The 18445-nt window shown below is 37.0% G+C and overlaps 1 protein-coding gene and 1 pseudogene across 1 annotated transcript; both read left to right on the top strand.

The window, feature by feature from the left end:
- The first annotated feature begins 11184 nt into the window (after window positions 1–11184).
- LOC143610567 (homoserine kinase pseudogene) lies at window positions 11185–12276 on the top strand (annotated as a pseudogene).
- Window positions 12277–14757: 2481 nt separating this feature from the next.
- Window positions 14758–18244, top strand: LOC143610565 (calcium-dependent protein kinase 4-like). The gene is made up of 7 exons (XM_077085011.1): window positions 14758–15498; window positions 15738–15881; window positions 15953–16105; window positions 16183–16298; window positions 17478–17645; window positions 17731–17955; window positions 18038–18244. The coding sequence occupies exons 1-7, from the start codon at window positions 14964–14966 to the stop codon at window positions 18149–18151; spliced, it is 1455 nt and encodes a 484-aa protein (XP_076941126.1). The 5' UTR covers window positions 14758–14963; the 3' UTR covers window positions 18152–18244.
- The last annotated feature ends 201 nt before the right edge of the window (window positions 18245–18445 follow it).

Consider the following 18445-nt stretch of genomic DNA (forward strand, 5'->3'; position numbering starts at 1 on the left):
GACTATTTGGCATCCCCTTATAGCAAGGTGTCGTTAACGTAATGCAATTAACGATAGCTATAAAATCCTAGACTATTTGGCATTCCCTTATAGCTAGGTGTCGCTAATGTGTTTAGCGATATCTATTTATCCAAATTACCACTTTTATTTATCATTTCGTATGCAAGTTTTGTGGCTATCTTTATTATATACTAATATGATTAAACTTATGAATTTCTCACCGACCTTTGTGTTGACAAACTTTATTTTATGAAATGTTGCAGGTTTGCATCTTGGTTGATTTATGATTGTGAAGAAAACGACATCAAAGACCTTAGGATATTAGTAAAAATGAACAATATCAATTTGCCATATTTTGTGATATCTTGTTTATGGTTATTTTGTTGGATAATTGTTATGTGACATTTTCGATGTTGTGAAATGAAATGAGTTTATTAAATACTGTCACTTTAATTAGTGTCATGTGCTTATGGACAATCGTTACACCTCGGCATTGGTCGGGGTGTGACAGATTGGTATCAGAGTCATGACAATAGGATAGGTGGTTAGACGTAATGACCTAGTATTGTTATGCTTAGGGTCCCATACGTGTGCTCATACGTGTTTACTCTATTTTGATTGTTCATATCGCATATTCTTTATAAACTTGTTTAAAATTCACCAATATCCCAAATGTTCACATACACACACTTTCATAGTATTTCCAAGGTATCCTTACCTTAAAACGCAAAAAGTAGATTTTCATTGTGTTTTATGGATTACAAGATTAACTTGGATCCCGTTATTTATAATCCCTTAAAGGTTGCATTTATATCGGGTTCGTAGCCCTCATAGGATGCGAGACATTATAAAACGACCATTTGACAAAAAGATTCCAAGAATCGAAGGTGATTTACTTACTTGGAATGGTGGGATTATAGTGCTCGTTTTCTAGGCCACAAACCATGTTATACATGTCAATACTTTAAGTAGTCGAATGCGAGCGTTCCGGTCGCCATCCTAATTTTTCGGTGTCAAAACAATAGAACTACGGTGATTCGTGGACTAGTGCTTTGACATGACGCTGTATCCCGATTTATGGTGTTATTATCGTTATTTGAGTCGAAAACATGAAAAAAAATTGCGGTGATTCGTGCACATGTTTAGACTCCAACGTTGTGTTTTATAATTTTTTTTTTGAGTTGGAATATTAAATCATGGTGGTTCATGTACGATTTTCCGACTCTATAAACCTCAAAATCTCAAATTTTTAAGCTTTAACCCCTCAAAATCTCAAAATCATTTACGATTGTTTCCAGTTTGTTGTTTATATACAAAGATTTATATTTTATCTAACACTAACATCTACTCCTCACTAACTCTAGGATTCACAATCAAAAAGAAAATTTAACTTCACCTTATTCTTATTTTATACACTCTCATATCCATTTCTTTTTTACCTAAAACTTATTCCATTTCTTTATAATCTTTTAGCATGCCTCCACTAAGACCGCGCAAGAGCACCAACCGACATATGGCTGCTTTTATCATCAAGCAAATGGCCGCTGTGATTCCCGAACTTGTAACTCAAATCCAAGCTACCCAACCTCCTCCACCCGTTGTTGCACCCGTTGAACCCAAACCCGTATCCTACCCATATAAGCAATTTACTAGTGCCAACCCAACCGAATTCTGGGGTACGAACTGTGCGACTACCTTGTTGCAATGGTTCGAGTCTATGGAGAATGTGTTTAGATATAGCGAGTGCCCCGAAGCGAAAAGACAAATTTCACTTCAAGCATGTTTAGAAAAACCGCTCTAACATGGTGGGGTAGTGTCATGCATCTCCAAGGGTCGGAAACGGCTATGGCTCTTCCATGGTCCGACCTCAAGGCACTCATGATGAAGAAGTTTTGTCCCAAACACGAACTTCAAAAGCTTGAGGAGGAATTTTGGAACCTCAAGCAAGATAGTGGTGATAACGCCGCTTACTCACTCCGTTTCCACGAGTTGAGCATTCTCGTCCCTCATTTGGTTACCCCGGCTGAGCGTGAGCTTGACAAATACATTGGGATTTTACCTATGCAAATCTGGGACTCAGTCATGAGTAGCAAACCCGTGAATCTTGAGGATGCCATTACTCTAGCCGGTGCGCTATCGGAGAATCATGTGAAAGCGGGTACCCTAACCCTCAAGAAACCAAACGAAAAAGCCAAACCCGAGCCCGCACCACAAGCCAAGGTTGAACCCGCACCACAAGCCATTAACTACTCCAACTCTTCCCGTCACAACAATAACAACAACAAGAAGAAACCCAAAACCAACTACCGAAACTATGTTGTTACCCAACCCCAACCTCAACAACAAACCCAAATTCCACCCCAAACCCGAAAACCCTATACCGGTACCGCCCCACTATGCAACATTTTCCAACTCCATCACCCACCAAACATGCCTTGTCGCCATTGTACCATTTGTAACCGACTTGGTCATCTCAACACCACATGCCGATCTGCACAACGAACCCAACCTAACCAACCAAACCAACCAAGAACTTTTCCCTAAAATACTCAACACCGATATGCACCTTACCCACCAAACCAACCTCAACAACCCCGAGCTTGCTACAATTGCGGTGACCCTAACCATTTCCGCAACAATTGTCCTCGCCTCATCCTTACTAACCAAACCATTACCACACCTTACTACCAAACTCAAGCTTACCAAGTTCAAACCTACCAACCTCAACTTTCCCAACACAATGCACCACTCATCCAACCCATCCAAGCCATACAAGCACCACCTCCTCCACCACCGCAAGCACCTCAAGTCAACCAAGGCAATCAAGGACGAGCTTTCATGATGAATGTTAATCAAGCTCAAGCGGCAAACGATGTTGTGAACGGTATGTTTTTAGTGAACCAACATTTGGCTTCCATTTTATTTGATACGGGTGCCGATAGAAGTTTCATTTATTTGAAATTTGAGTCAAAAATTGCCGTGTCTCGAACCAAGCTTTCCTGGTCGTTTTCTGTTGAAGTCGCCAATGGGAACTCCATCACCATAAATTCTGTCGTCTGCGATTGTACTCTCGTTCTTGCTAACCATAAATTCTCCATCGATCTCATCCCGATGCAAATGGGAAGTTTCGATGTCATAGTAGGCATGGATTGGTTATCTTTGCACCGTGCCGAAGTTGTTTGCTTCGATAAATTCATTCTCATTCCGCTTGTTAACGGTAAAATCCTTAAGGTCTTCGGAAAAGCTACTTCGAGAAGGCTTAATCTCATGTCGTGCTCTCAATCGCAAAAATACTTCCGCCAAAAGTATGCTCCGCTCCTGGCTCTCTTGGCGACAAAATACAAAAAGGAAAGGAAAATCCAAGATATTTCTATTGTTCGTGATTTCCTCGATGTCTTTCCCGACGATGTCACCGGTCTTCCACCCGTTCGTCCGATTGAATTTCGAATCGATCTTGTGCTCGGCGCGATACCTGTGGCCAAGGCTCCTTACCGTTTAGCCCCGTCAGAAATGCAAGAATTATCGAACCATCTCGAAGAACTTTCCAATAAAGGTTTCATTCGTCCTAGCTCTTCTCCTTGGGGCGCTCCTGTTCTCTTCGTGAAAAAGAAGGATGGTTCGTTTCGTATGTGCATCGATTATAGGGAACTTAACAAACTCACCATTAAAAATCGTTATCCCTTGCCACGAATCGACGACCTATTCGACCAACTTCAAGGCGCAACTTGCTTATCCAAAATCGATCTTTGATCAGGTTATCATCAATTGCGTGTTCGCGAAGAAGACATTCCAAAAACCGCTTTCCGTACTCGATATGGACATTTCGAATTTTTGGTTATGCCCTTCGGGTTAACAAATGCACCTGCGGTGTATGGACCTCATGAATCGCGTTTGCAAACCATTCCTCGATAAATTCGTTATTGTCTTTATTGATGACATTCTCATCTTTTCCAAATCCAAAGCCGAACATGAGCATCATTTGCGTTCCATTCTCGAACTTCTTAGAAACGAACGACTTTATGCCAAGTTCTCCAAATGCGAATTTTGGCTGGAGCAAGTTCAATTTTTGGGACATATCGTAAACAACAAAGGTATTCATGTTGATCCCGCTAAAATTGAGGCCGTTAAGGATTGGAAAACTCCAACGACTCCCACGGAAATTCGATCCTTCCTCGGTTTAGCCGGATATTATCGACGTTTCATTCGAAACTTTTCCAAGATCTCTTTGCCTCTTACCTCCCTCACTCATAAAGGAAAACAATTTGATTGGGGTTCGAAGCAAGAAAAAGCCTTTTGTACTCTCAAGGACATGCTTTGCAATGCTCCCATTTTAACCCTTCCCGATGGAAACGACGATTTCGTGATATTTTGCGATGCCTCTCATCAAGGTCTTGGTTGTGTCCTCATGCAACGAGGTCAAGTCATCGCTTACGCATCAAGGCAACTTAAGGTCAACGAGAAGAACTACACGACTCATGATCTCGAACTTGGTGCCGTTGTTTTCGCTCTCAAAATCTGGAGACATTACCTTTATAGTACGAAATGTGTGGTTTTTACCGATCATAAAAGCCTTCAACACATTTTTGACCAAAAAGATCTCAATATGAGACAACGACGATGGGCCGAATTACTTAGTGATTACGATTGCGAAATTCGTTACCATCCCGGTAAAGCGAATGTTGTCGCCGACGCCCTAAGTCGAAAGGTTAATGTTAAATCCGTTCTGCTTCTAAGCGTTGTCATTCAAACCGATCTTCAAATTCGAATCTTCCAAGCTCAACGTACCTCCGTTGAAGAAGGTAACTTGTATGACGAAATGTCATGTGGAGCCGAACTTCAACTCGAAACCAAACCCGATGGTTTTTTGTAATTTCTCAATCGTTTGTGGGTTCCAAATCGCGATGACCTTCGTACTTGTATACTCGACGAAGCTCACAATTCGCGGTATTCCGTTCATCCCGGTGCGGATAAGATGTATTTCGATCTTCGTGCTACCTTTTGGTGGCCGGGTATGAAAAAGGACGTAGCGTTATTCGTATCTAAATGTCTTACTTGCTCAAAAGTTAAAGCCGAACGTCAAAGACCTTTTGGTCTACTCGAGCAACCACCGATTCCCGTTTGGAAATGGGAAGACATTGCTATGGACTTTATCACTAAATTACCCAACACCCAAAAGGGCAACGATTGCATTTGGGTGATCATCGATCGTTTGACCAAATCTGCTCATTTCATTCCGATCCGCGAGAAGTATTCTGTCGAGCAGCTTGCTCAAATCTATGTTCGAGAAATCGTGTGCCGACACGGTTTACCATTGACTATTATCTCTGACCGTGATGCTCGTTATACCTCTCATTTTTGGCGTTCACTTCAAGAAGTTTTGGGAACACGTCTCGATCTTAGCACCGCTTATCATCCTCAAACGGACGGTCAATCCGAACGTACAATACAAACTCTCGAGGATATGCTACGAGCATGTGTTCTTGATTTCGGTGGGAATTGGGATTCTCACATTCCGTTCATTGAGTTTTCTTATAACAATAGCTACCATTCGAGCATTGAGATGGCTCCTTTCGAAGCTCTTTACGGTCGTAAATGTCGTTCTCCGATAAGTTGGAACGTAGTCGGTGAAGCTCAAATCACGGGACCCGAAATGGTTCAAAAAGCCACCGACGTTATTGATCGAATCCGTAAGAACCTCCTAGCCGCTAGAAGTCGTCAAAAGAGTTACGCCGACAAACGGCGAAAACCGATCGAATTTAATGTTGGCGATCTTGTCCTTCTAAAAGTATCTCCTTGGAAGGGGGTAGCTCGTTTCGGAAAGAAGGGTAAACTAGCTCCTCGTTTCGTTGGTCATTTTAAAATCCTTGAGCGTGTTGGAAAAGTAGCTTATCGACTCGAACTACCGAAAGAACTTACCGGTGTTCATCCAACATTTCATGTTTCAAATCTTAAAAAGTGCTTAGCCGAGGGTAATCTCCATATACCTCTCGACGAAGTACATGTCGATGAGTCGATGGTCTTGGTTGAACGACCCGTTGAGATCATGGATCGCAACGAGAAGAGAACCAAGCGTAGCCGTATTCGGTTAGTCGAAGTTCGATGGGAATCACGGCGCGGCGCGGAATTCACTTGGGAGCGAGAAGACAAAATGAAAGAGAAGTATCCACATTTGTTCGCAGCATCGTCTTCATCTTAATTTCGGGACGAAATTTCCTAAAGTAGGGGATACTGTGACATTCGTCAATTTCGGGTCTTGTTTGTATTCGTTTTTGTATTTGTTTATTATGTAAACCGACCCGATTTGTAAACCGAAGCTTATGTTATAATCAAAATGATGGATTTATGTAATATTGTTTCACACTTGTTGGGTCTTGAAAACATCCTATTTTTATTTTTATTTATTTATTTATTTATTTATTTATTATTTATTTATTTATTTTTTTGTTGTTTTGTGTTTTTGTCTTGATCCATTTTGCATGAAAACTCTTGTGTCTCACACCCATATTTGACCACCAACATTACCCTATATATACACCACCTTTCCTCTTCATTTTCCCTTGCTACAAGTCCAAAAAAAAAAAAAAAAACTCTCTCAAACATCAAAGATTCAAGGTTATCTTCTTAAGTGTTCTTGAAGGATTTTGGTCTTTCATCTTAATTAGTTTATGTAGCCTTATTAATACTTGTTTATGGTTGTGCAACATATATATAATATACACCCCTTGTTTACCTTTGGTAGTTACTTCTCCGATTCCGGTCGGTGAGGTTTCGGACCCCATAAGGCAAGGCTTCATGGAGGACTTCGTATCCTTGATATATATACATCTATATAACTTGTTCATACATATTAATCTTGCTTATTTTAGTTTGTTGGTCATGTTTACAAGTTCCATGGTTATGGGTTTTTAAGAGTCTATGCTTCGGTTTAACCGTAAATAGCTCTAAACCGTAAACCGGACTTTGTTACTAGTTTTGTTTGTTTAAACATACTTAGTGTTAGATCTAAGTTTCTAAAATCATTTTTACAAATTCTATGGTTATGGGTTTGTAGAATCTTACCTCGGTCTTAACCCGAAACACGATCCGAACCGAAAACCGAACTTTTGTTTAAAGACTTTATTGTTAACTTTTGGTATTTTTTTATTTGTACATTATTATACAAGTTATTTAGTGTTTGGACATGTGGAAACCATCTATGAACTTGTTGTAAGATGGAAACCGAACCAAACCGATTCTTGCTCGCTTAAGACACACAAGTGTGTTTTTTTAGCCATCAAGACTTGTATATTTCTTTAAAAATAGTTACAAATTGATTTTTAAATATTTTCTTAAGTACTTGGAAATGTTGGATCCAACTTGATCTCATAACAAAGTTTGGACCGACAAAACCGAACACTCGCTTAACGTGCGTTGTTAGTTCTAAAACAATGGAACTACATACTTGGTTAAGTCTTATTAAATTTTATTGAGTTATCTCATAACATTCGATATTTTGGAAAGTTGACTTTGGGTTTGACCAATTATCAAGATCCGAACCGACAATCCGAACACTCGATAAAAAAAAAACCCGTTTTAGTATCTTTATTCCAAAGGGATTTGCATTCTTGCATTTTACCCACCTTATTACTTAACATAGGTTGAGTAAATATTAAGGTTAGATACTTTAACCCGGTTTCGAGCAAACTTACATTTTTAAAGGGTTATTATTATAAATTCTTAAATAGTCACATTTTAAACCTTGAACTTTAATTATTTACATTTCTCAACATTTATTTTGTTTAAAGACCTTCAAGACAACCTTTCTAAATTCAAGACTTCTTTTCTTTTTAGGCATTGTGCGTTAAACTCGTCGTTCCGACAAATCTCCAAATTATCATCTTTCAAGTTTACTACTTGAAGGTGAGTACTTCATACCCCATTTTCCATCTTTTATTTTGGGGGTGACATTTCATACTTATTCAACAAAATGCTTTATATTTGAATCTTAAACCACAAACGTGGTTGTATACTTTACCTAAATAATTGCTCGATTTGGTGTTCTATGCTTATATGCCTATGTGTTTATCGCTTTTGGTTGGTGGAACTATAAAATCCTAGACTATTTGGCATCCCCTTATAGCAAGGTGTCGTTAACGTAACACAATTAACGATAGCTATAAAATCCTAGACTATTTGGCATCCCCTTCTTTTCTTTTAGATATCGCTAATGTGTTTAGCGATATCTATTTATCCAAATTACCACTTTTATTTATCATTTCGTATGCAAGTTTTGTGGCTATCTTTATTATATACTAATATGATTAAACTTATGAATTTCTCACCGACCTTTGTGTTGACAAACTTTATTTTATGAAATGTTGCAGGTTTGCATCTTGGTTGATTTATGATTGTGAAGGAAACGACATCAAAGACCTTAGGATATTAGTAAAAATGAACAATATCAATTTGCCATATTTTGTGATATCTTGTTTATGGTTATTTTTTGGATAATTGTTATGTGACATTTTCGATGTTGTGAAATGAAATGAGTTTATTAAATACTGTCACTTTAATTAGTGTCATGTGCTTATGGACAATCGTTACACCTCGGCATGTTCCGCCGCCTTTGGTCGGGGTGTGACAGTCGTCGCGTAGCGCGGCGCCCCCTTTTTTTCTAATTTCTGGGAATCTGCATCACGTAGCGCGATGATCTTGTTTATATGCCCATCGCGTAGCGCGATGGGTCTAGAAAACCAATTTTTTCATTTTCAACCCTCTAGGTTTCAGAATTGTCATTTTTAGCCCAAAATTGAATTGGGTATTCCCGAGATGTTACAAATATAGTTCTAGAACTCAAAGCTTGTTTTGCTTCTCTGTGTGTTACCACATAAGACGCATATGTGAATTTGATTAAATCGGATTGGGCTAATCGTAACATCTTTTCTTTGCTTGTCATACTTCACATCTTAAGTTTTACTTTCTTCAACGTTTTTTATTTGACACATTAATTTCTTTAACATTTTTTTTCATTTCTTAGTCTTTTTAAATTATCAAATAATTTTATTTTTTAATTTTTAGTTTTTTTAAAATTATCAAATAAATAACTATTAAGTTATACACACACACACACACATACATACACACTAGTTTTTATCCCCCCTCCCCCGTATTACGGGGTTCGTTTAAATTTTTCGTTTCTAATATTGTGAATGTTTTTTTTTTTATTTTAGTTTATTTATTGTAAGAAGTTAATAATATACTTGAACCTATTTTGATTAATTTATGTTGGGTTATGTTCATTTTTTAATGAAACTTTGAATAAATTATCTACTTAATTTTTATATTTATTCTTTTATGTTCATTTGTTATAATATGGATATTATTTTGTGAAACTTTTCATTTAAGTTAAACTTAAAAGAAAAAAGAATCGCTAATGTAACTAAATCCATATTAAGAAATTAAATTAGGGTTTGATTACAGGGTGGTGTTTGTTTTACATTTTACGTTTATAATATTTATATATTTTTTGTATTTTAATTTTATTTATTGTAAGGAAATTAATAATATACTTCGTGTTTGATGATATAAGGGTTTCACAAATAAATGAGATGTTATACCCCGTTTAAAAGCTATTTGAGTTTGATGAGATCCATGACCCGTTTATTTTTTTTACTATAAAATTGTTTTATAATTATAAATAATATCTTAAAGAAAACGAATATTAATTTTTAGTATATCCTATTTTATAGAATTTTCATATCAAATCTTTAATGAGATTAATTTTTAATATAATGAGATGTTATAACCGTTTAATGGCTATCAGGGTTTGGTAAGACCCATATCCATGAATTCGGGTCAAATGCATGAGAAATCACCATTTACAAATAAAGCAATCTCATGAATTGAGAGAAAATATGGATGTTTCGTTTATATATATACTAGGTTTTATCCCCTGTATTGGTTGTTTTCATTTTTCGTTTCTAATATTTATATATTTTTTTGGATTTTAATTTTATTTTTGTAAGGAAGTTTATAGAGTTTGATAATGAAAGGGTTACACAAATAAATGAAATGTTATAACCCGTTTAAAAGCTATCTGGGTTTGTTGAGACCCATGTCCCGCTATTTTTTTACTATAAAATAATTTCTTAATTATAAATAATATATTTTTAAAAAATGGATATTAATTTTTAATATATCTCTATTTTATAGGATTTTCATGTCAAATATTTGGTAAGATTAAATTTTAATATAATGAGATGTTATAACCTGTTTAAGGGCTATCTGGGTTTGGTAAGACCCATACCTGTGAATTCGAATCAAATACATGAGAAGCCTCCATTTACAAATATAACAATCTGGTGGCTTTAGATAATATAGGAATCAACCAGAGAGCTTTTAAATATTTTGTTTATATATATATAAGATTTAATATATATATATTATTTTTTTTTATTATTATAATTATCATTACTGTTGTTGTTGTTGTATGTAAACTTTATATCTGAAGTGGTCACGAGTTGTTTAGTCTTTTGCCCCTGCATGATGAATAGCTAGCCTATAGGTTGAACGGTTGAAATAATGGAAGCTTTAACGATCTGAGAACTCCGGGATGACGCAAATAGCCTCCTAGATCGTCCACAGCCGCTGGTATGAAAGATATGTCAAACGGTCACTAAATCTAGCTGATATAATCGGTTTAGGGCTTTTTCACATTTTAAGTCCCTCGCATATCAGGAGGGACTGGTCTTCAATGGCTCGCGTGTCGCAACGGAAAAAGTTCTAGATTTTTATTTTCTTTTCATTTGTTTAAGCTTCAAAATGCGTTGGCGTCAACCCTGATCATCCCAAGACACCAATATAAGCTCGTAACTAGTTCCATAAACATCTTTACTTATCAAAACACTGAAATACAAAAGTCTGTGTTAAGTACCATTTGTTAGTCAATAAACTAATTAAAAATAGTAAAATCATACCAAAAACTATACTATTTATACCCGGCCATCAATATTTATTTGTATAGGATAAAAAAAAAAGTTAATAAAGAGAACATCATAAAAATAACTTGATCTAAACCTAAAAACATGTTTGAGATTTGAGTTTGAAAACAACTTAAAAAAGTCACCAGGTAAAAAAAGTCTTTTTTTTCATTGTCAAAAGTCAAAACCCTGTAAACCCCTCGCCGGTGGCGGTCACCAAGTGAAGATGGCAGTCTGTCATCTTCAACCTCCATTCACCACCCCTACTAACTTAATCACAACCTCAAAACCTTATCCGTCGTCGTTTCGTCGCAATCTCTCCGTTCATTCCAAACCCGAACCCAGACCCGTTTTCACCTCCGTCGAATCATTCGCCCCGGCCACCGTCGCCAACCTCGGACCCGGCTTCGACTTCCTCGGCTGCGCAATCGACGGCATCGGCGATTACGTCACCCTCACCATCAACCCCAATGTCCAACCCGGCCGAATATCCATAACCCAAATAACCACCATCCATAACCCGAATAAGCTCAGCAAAAACCCTAATTGGAACTGTGCCGGAATCGCTGCAATCTCTGTCATGAAAAAACTCAGAATCCGGTCCGTGGGAATGTCTCTGTCCATTAAAACCGGTCTCCCTCTTCGGAGCGGATTAGGTTCTAGCGCCGCCAGTGCCGCCGCCGCTGCCGTGGCGGTCAACGAGATGTTTGGCGGCAAGTTACCCGAGTCGGATTTGGTGAAATCCGCTTTAGAGGCGGAAGCTAAATTATCCGGGTATCACGCGGATAACGTTGCTCCAGCGATCATGGGTGGGTTCGTGTTGATCAGAAGCTACGACCCGTTGGAATTGGTATCGTTAAAGTTCCCGCCGCAAAAGAGTTTGTGGTTTGTGTTGGTGAGTCCGGAATTTGAAGCGAAAACGAAGAGGATGAGGGCGGTGTTGCCGGGGGAGGTAACGGTTGAGGATCACGTGTGGAATTGTAGCCAGGCGGCGGCATTGGTGGCGGGTGTGTTGGTTGGGGATGTGGTGGGGTTAGGGAAGGCGTTGTCGGCGGATAAAGTGGTTGAGCCGAGGCGTGGGGCGTTGATTCCCGGGATGGAGGCGGTGAAGAAGGCTGCGATGGAGGCGGGGGCGTATGGGTGTACGATAAGTGGGTCGGGGCCCACGGTGGTGGCGGTGACGGATGATGAAGGGAAGGGGAGGGAGATTGGGGAGAGGATGGCGGAGGCGTTTAGGGAGGACGGGAAGTTGAAAGCTTTGGCTATGGTCAAGAATTTAGATACACTTGGTGCAAGGGTTATCAATACTTACCAATGATACAATGATGCATCATGTTTCTACAAATATCATTTCAAACATGAGGTAATGCGGTTTGATTCGGTTTTGAACCGTTTATGTGCGGTTACTTGGGTCGAGCCAGAGTACCTGAGCTCTCATTGTTCGTCGATAACGAATTAAACTTTCAACCACACATGAAAATAGCCAAAGTTCTTGAAGATACGAGTGATATCTTGGTGTGTATTATGTTGTATTTGAACATAGGAACTGCAAGGGAAATTATTCATATTGTTTTGGTTATCAGGGACATCAAAGCTTGAACAAGGTTTCTTGATTACTTGCATGCTAACCATATTGGTTTGGTTATCGGTTTAGCCACACACCAAAGCTGAACTACATTTTTTCTGTTAATTGGTTATGGTTCGGTTAACCGTTATGGTTTTGGTTAATCCGGTTATTTTCTCACAAGTAGCATGTCATCTGAATTTCGGTTTGAAGTCTACTTTCTTTTGCTAGAAGACCTTTTAATGTGTAAGTCCATACCATATTGTTTTGAAGACATTTCAACAATTAAGCTATTTTACAGTTACAGAGTTAACAGTTTTAACATTCATAAAACAATATAACAAACATATGTCTAAATTGCATTTGTTTTAGAACAAAGACAATAAAGAACCTTGAACAAACCGTGCAACATTAGAAGATCTTAATATTGTCTTAGACGCCCTAATATCTATTGTTAATCCGCAATCATGTAGGTTGTGACAAGAGGAGGGGGTGGTTTGGATATTGTTAAGTCGTTTATTGAACAAAAGTCTCGCATAACAACATAAAACCAACCTGGTTCATGAACTTTAACACTTTAAGCTTGCCTCTTTAAGAAATGTTTAAATCCAAGCTATTGAATGTACTTTTACATCAGTTGCCAGTTGGTAATGGGGAATTACACATGGGTTGTGTATTTAATGATTTTACTAATAATAGATTTATTTAACGGCCCCAGTTTATTGATACACACATATCACAACTTTATTAATAGTGAAACAAAACACATTTGTTTTACAATAAACTCACACCATCAAACCTACTCCTAAATTTATACCATTTTGCGTACAATGAAGCTTCTCACCACTTGTGGCTCCACCTTTTGAACACTTTAGGGGCCCTTTGTTGTTAAATCACATTATATATGCTTTATGCACATTTTCTTTTTCTACAGACATTTGGTGCCAATAATGTCTTGTGCATTATGATTCTTTAAATGAGATAAATCCATAAACACGCTTGATTCATATATCTACTTTTTTGGTGAGATAACAACGTTATCGATCTTCAACCGCGTTTTATATAATTTTTTTGAACAACCAATTTTATTACGATCCAATCAAGTCATTCAACAAACAAGATGCTCATCAAACGAAGCAACCACCAACTTACGAAAGCACCAAATTACAAAATATTATGAAAAGGAAAACCAACTTTCCCAATCTAGCCCCGCTAATTTTCTCTATATTTGACCCAATGAAAACTAAATCTCTTTTTATCATACTTAAGTCTGTGATCACCCTTTATATCATTTTTGAGTCTATTGATTGAGACTCTCCGGTCATTATAAATGGTCTAATTTTTTGTCTACACAATGCAGTAGCAAGCACTCATTTTTTTATATTTATAACTAGGATATAGCCCGTATGATACACGGGTGGTTAAAAAAATAAAACAAAAAAGTTAAATTTAATAATATACATAATAGCATATCTTGTGAATCTATACCAATTAAGAAAACGATAAGGTTAACATCAATTCATCATAGTTAAGTTGGTAAGTTACAAGCATTTTAAAAACAAGGTAGTGTTGTAAAAATGAAAACTTATGTGTAAATTATAATTTTAAAAATTATTGAGATGTATTCCTATGTGGATGACTTAGTTAAAGACCATGTTGAAATTATATATTGTTTTAATATAGTAGTTAGATTTTCGATAAAATTATAAATAAAATAAAAATAAAAACAAAAACAAAAATATATTTAAAGATGTTAGCAAGTAAATGCATGGATATACCCGATACCAGATCAGAATCGACGATACGAAAAAACCTGGGAGATGAAAACAAGAAGTGGAACTCAACCATAAATCCCACTTTTTGTTTCATTTCAATCCAAACATATCAAATTCATCATCGTTTCCGTCACGTCAGTTTCTCTTCATCCATCCTGGTACTTTATTACTGTTCCGCCCATCAATATGCATATGTTTACATTCTTTCATTCATTTCAGAACATTCTTTCATTCATTTCAGAACATTATTATTATTATTATTATTATCATCATCATCATCATCATCATCATCATACCCTTTTGTGTTAGTTTCAAAAACATTTCTAATAATATGGGAATGATGATAATATCATCAAGGAGCATTTTCTGTGGCTAATTTAATTGTTCTTATGTTGTTCAGTAAATTTCATGATAATATAATGGGATGAGGAAGAGGCTGAAATATTTAAACAAACTGTGAAGAATCTTGATTGTTTTTATGGCAATTCATGTGGTGGATCTAATGCAGTAAAAGTCAATCAACCCGAAAGAAAGTCGACTTCCAACCCAAATAACAGACATTCAAAAAACCTTCAAACCCGTGCACCTGAAAAAACCACCAAAAAACACTATTCAAAACCATATTCACACCCAAATCCCACATCAGAACCTGCTAAACAAACCACCATGAACCGCCACAACGCCAACCAGGCTTACTATGTCCTTGGTCACAAAACTCCCAACATTCGTGACCTTTACTCATTGGGTCAAAAGCTCGGTCAAGGGCAATTTGGTACGACGTATTTATGCACCGAGAATGCGACCGGTGTAAACTACGCGTGCAAGTCAATCTCCAAAAGGAAATTAATTTCGAAAGAGGATGTTGAGGATGTCAGAAGGGAGATTCAAATAATGCACCATTTAACGGGTCAGAAAAACATTGTCACGATAAAGGGTGCACATGAAGACCCTTTGTTTGTGCATATTGTTATGGAGCTTTGTAATGGTGGAGAGCTATATGATAGGATTATTCAAAGGGGACAATATAGTGAACAGAAGGCGGCTGAGTTGACCAAGATTATTGTTGGTGTCGTTGAGGCGTGCCATTCTCTTGGTGTTATGCATAGAGATTTAAAGCCTGAGAATTTTTTGTTGGTTAATAAAGACGATGATTTCTCGCTAAAGGCTATTGATTTTGGACTCTCGGTTTTCTTCAAGCCAGGTGAACTTGATAGGAACAAATGGTGTTAATGGTTAATTATTAGTTTATTCATTAAGAATCCTGGTTGATGATTAATTATAACAATAAGGGTAATATCATTGAAAAGCAATATACTTTCTTATTTGTTACAAAAAAGCCACTCAACCTAATTTTGGTATACTAAAGTAGAACACATGAAAAGCCAACAAATTAACTTTTGTATGTAAAAGTCCCCAAACTTGTCTAACTAACGGGTTCAGGTCAAATTTTCACGAAGGTGGTTGGTAGCCTGTATTATGTTGCTCCCGAGGTGCTTTTGAAGCATTACGGGCCCGAAGCAGACGTGTGGACAGCCGGTGTGATACTTTATATACTTCTAAGTGGTGTACCTCCATTTTGGGCCGGTATGTTATTATGTTTCATGTTATGTTGACTTTCCTGAATGTTTGTTTGACTTTTCTTAACTTAAATGTAGAAACACAACAAGGGATATTTGATGCTGTTTTGAAGGCACACATAGACTTTGAATCAGACCCGTGGCCCCTTATATCGGATAGTGGAAAGGATCTTATTAAGAAGATGCTATGTTCTCATCCTGCAAAACGGTTAACTGCTCATCACGTTCTCTGTATGTTTTGGTGTTTTAGTAAATACTATTTGTGAGATTTGTATTATTTGTGTTAATGATATTGGTATGTGCAACAGGTCATCCATGGATATGTGAAAATGGCGTTGCTCCTGATAGAGCATTTGATCCGGCTGTTCTTTCAAGATTGAAGCAGTTTTCTGCAATGAATAAGTTAAAGAAAATGGCTTTGCGGGTACGTGGATGTTTATATTATGTACCAATTGTATTTAACGGGCTGTGATCCCATATATACATGTTGGGTTGGGTTGGGTTGGGTTGACCCGTAAACATACTTTTTGTCCATTTTATGTAAATAGTTAATGTATTAAGTATTAAAAAACTACTACTCATCATCATCATCATCATCGTACTCAGTATATCCCACCAATAACAATGCTATGGTAGGGTCTGAGGAGGGTAAGATGTAGACAGCCTTACCTCTATCCCATAGGGATAGAGAGGCTGCTTCCGGTGAGACCCCCGGCTCGATAGTAGTTTTGAATCAAGCCTTGGACATAAGACACATAACACTCAATCATCGGGACACCGGCTGATTGGTGCATGTGCCCTTGTCTTTCGGCTATCAACGCCACCACATGATGCCTGATTAACCTTCCGCCACTTTTAACGTTATTTTCACGTGATTAGTAAAATAACGTCAAAATTAGTGCAATTTTACTTTTGCCCACCCAAGGGTTCACACATATATACATTATATGTGCGCACCGCAAGCAGGGCGTTATTAAAAAACTACTATATTACACTAATAATTTGAAAATAAAAATGGTTAAGGAGGTGGTTGTAAGCATTGAAATTACTCTTTGACCAATTTTCAACCCATTTGACCTATTCTAACTAATTATTGTGATTTGACCCGTTAGGCATATACTATATCCAAATGCATTATAACCACTGAGTAAATGGGTCAAAATTGCTACCTCTAATTATTAACTTCATTTTTATTTTGGCTTTTAACCTTTCTAATATATTGAGAACCAAGAATATGTTTTAAGACTTGCTTATTATAACAATATGTTGAGAACAGCGAGAACTGCATTAAGTCATATTTATTATACAAGTTGACTAAAATGCATGTAGATTTCAGTATTTCAAGATTTATTTTCAAAAAATAGTGTTAATATTCTTGTATCTGAATGCATATATATGCACATTTAAAAAAAAATTCAGGAGAGAGGAGATAAAATCACAGAAAGAGGGGGAAGAGATGAATAAACATTAGTTTTTCAATTTTACTGAAGCGAAATGTACACGTGTATGCATTTCTCTTGATTCTCAACATATTATCGGTTCTAAAAACGCCCTCCTATACTTGTGTGTGTGCGCATAATGTGTTTTAGTTGTATGTTGTCAGGTAATAGCTGAAAGCTTGTCTGAAGAAGAGATAGCCGGTTTAAGGGAAATGTTTAAGGCAATGGATACAGATAACAGTGGTGCGATAACGTTTGATGAACTTAAAGCGGGTTTAAAAAGGTTTGGTTCAACTTTAAAGGACACGGAGACCCGAGACCTTATGGATGCGGTACAACTAGTTTTTCTTGCATTAAAATAATATCATGTTTACAGTTAAAATATTATAGCTAACTAATTTATTATTGGTTATTAAGGCTGATGTGGATAACAGTGGCACGATTGACTATGGAGAGTTTGTAGCTGCTACAATGCATCTCAACAAATTGGACCGCGAGGAGCATTTAGTTTCTGCATTCCGCTATTTTGATAAGGATGGAAGTGGCTATATTACAGTTGATGAACTTCAACAAGCGTGTACGGATCATAATATGACTGATTTTCTTGTGGAGGATATTATTAAAGAAGTCGATCAAGATAATGTAAGTTTAACAAGTTTAGTGAATTTTGTTATGCATGAATGAAGCACATGATTTAGAGGACAAATATTGTGTTTTGTTTCAGGATGGAAGGATTGATTACGGGGAATTCGTTGCTATGATGACAAAAGGAAATGCAGGAATCGGAAGACGAACGATGAGGAAAAGTCTTAACAGTAGCATGCAAGTGGATGATTAGCATCCTATTTGTAACTTAATTAGTATCCTGATGTAATTGTTTACATTTTGATTTAAGTAATCTAACTTGCATAATTCATGGAAGTAAATATGCTTCAGTCAACTAATTAGTCAGTCAACTAATGGAGTAAGTCAACTAATTTAAGAAGATTGTTTGAAAAGATTGGAGTAAGTCTCCTTTGTATATGCTATAAGGTTGTTTTTTGCCTTCGGTCCTTCTTTTGAAGACCGTTTGGTGTGGTGAATGAAAGTTTAATTTCAAAAAAAAAAAAAGTCAGCTAATGGAGTCTTGAGC

The sequence above is a fragment of the Bidens hawaiensis genome, unplaced genomic scaffold (assembly GCF_021521415.1).
Source record: "Bidens hawaiensis isolate Kalapana, Puna unplaced genomic scaffold, B.hawaiensis_p1.1 tig00026871_1, whole genome shotgun sequence".
NCBI classification, from domain to species: domain Eukaryota; kingdom Viridiplantae; phylum Streptophyta; class Magnoliopsida; order Asterales; family Asteraceae; genus Bidens; species Bidens hawaiensis.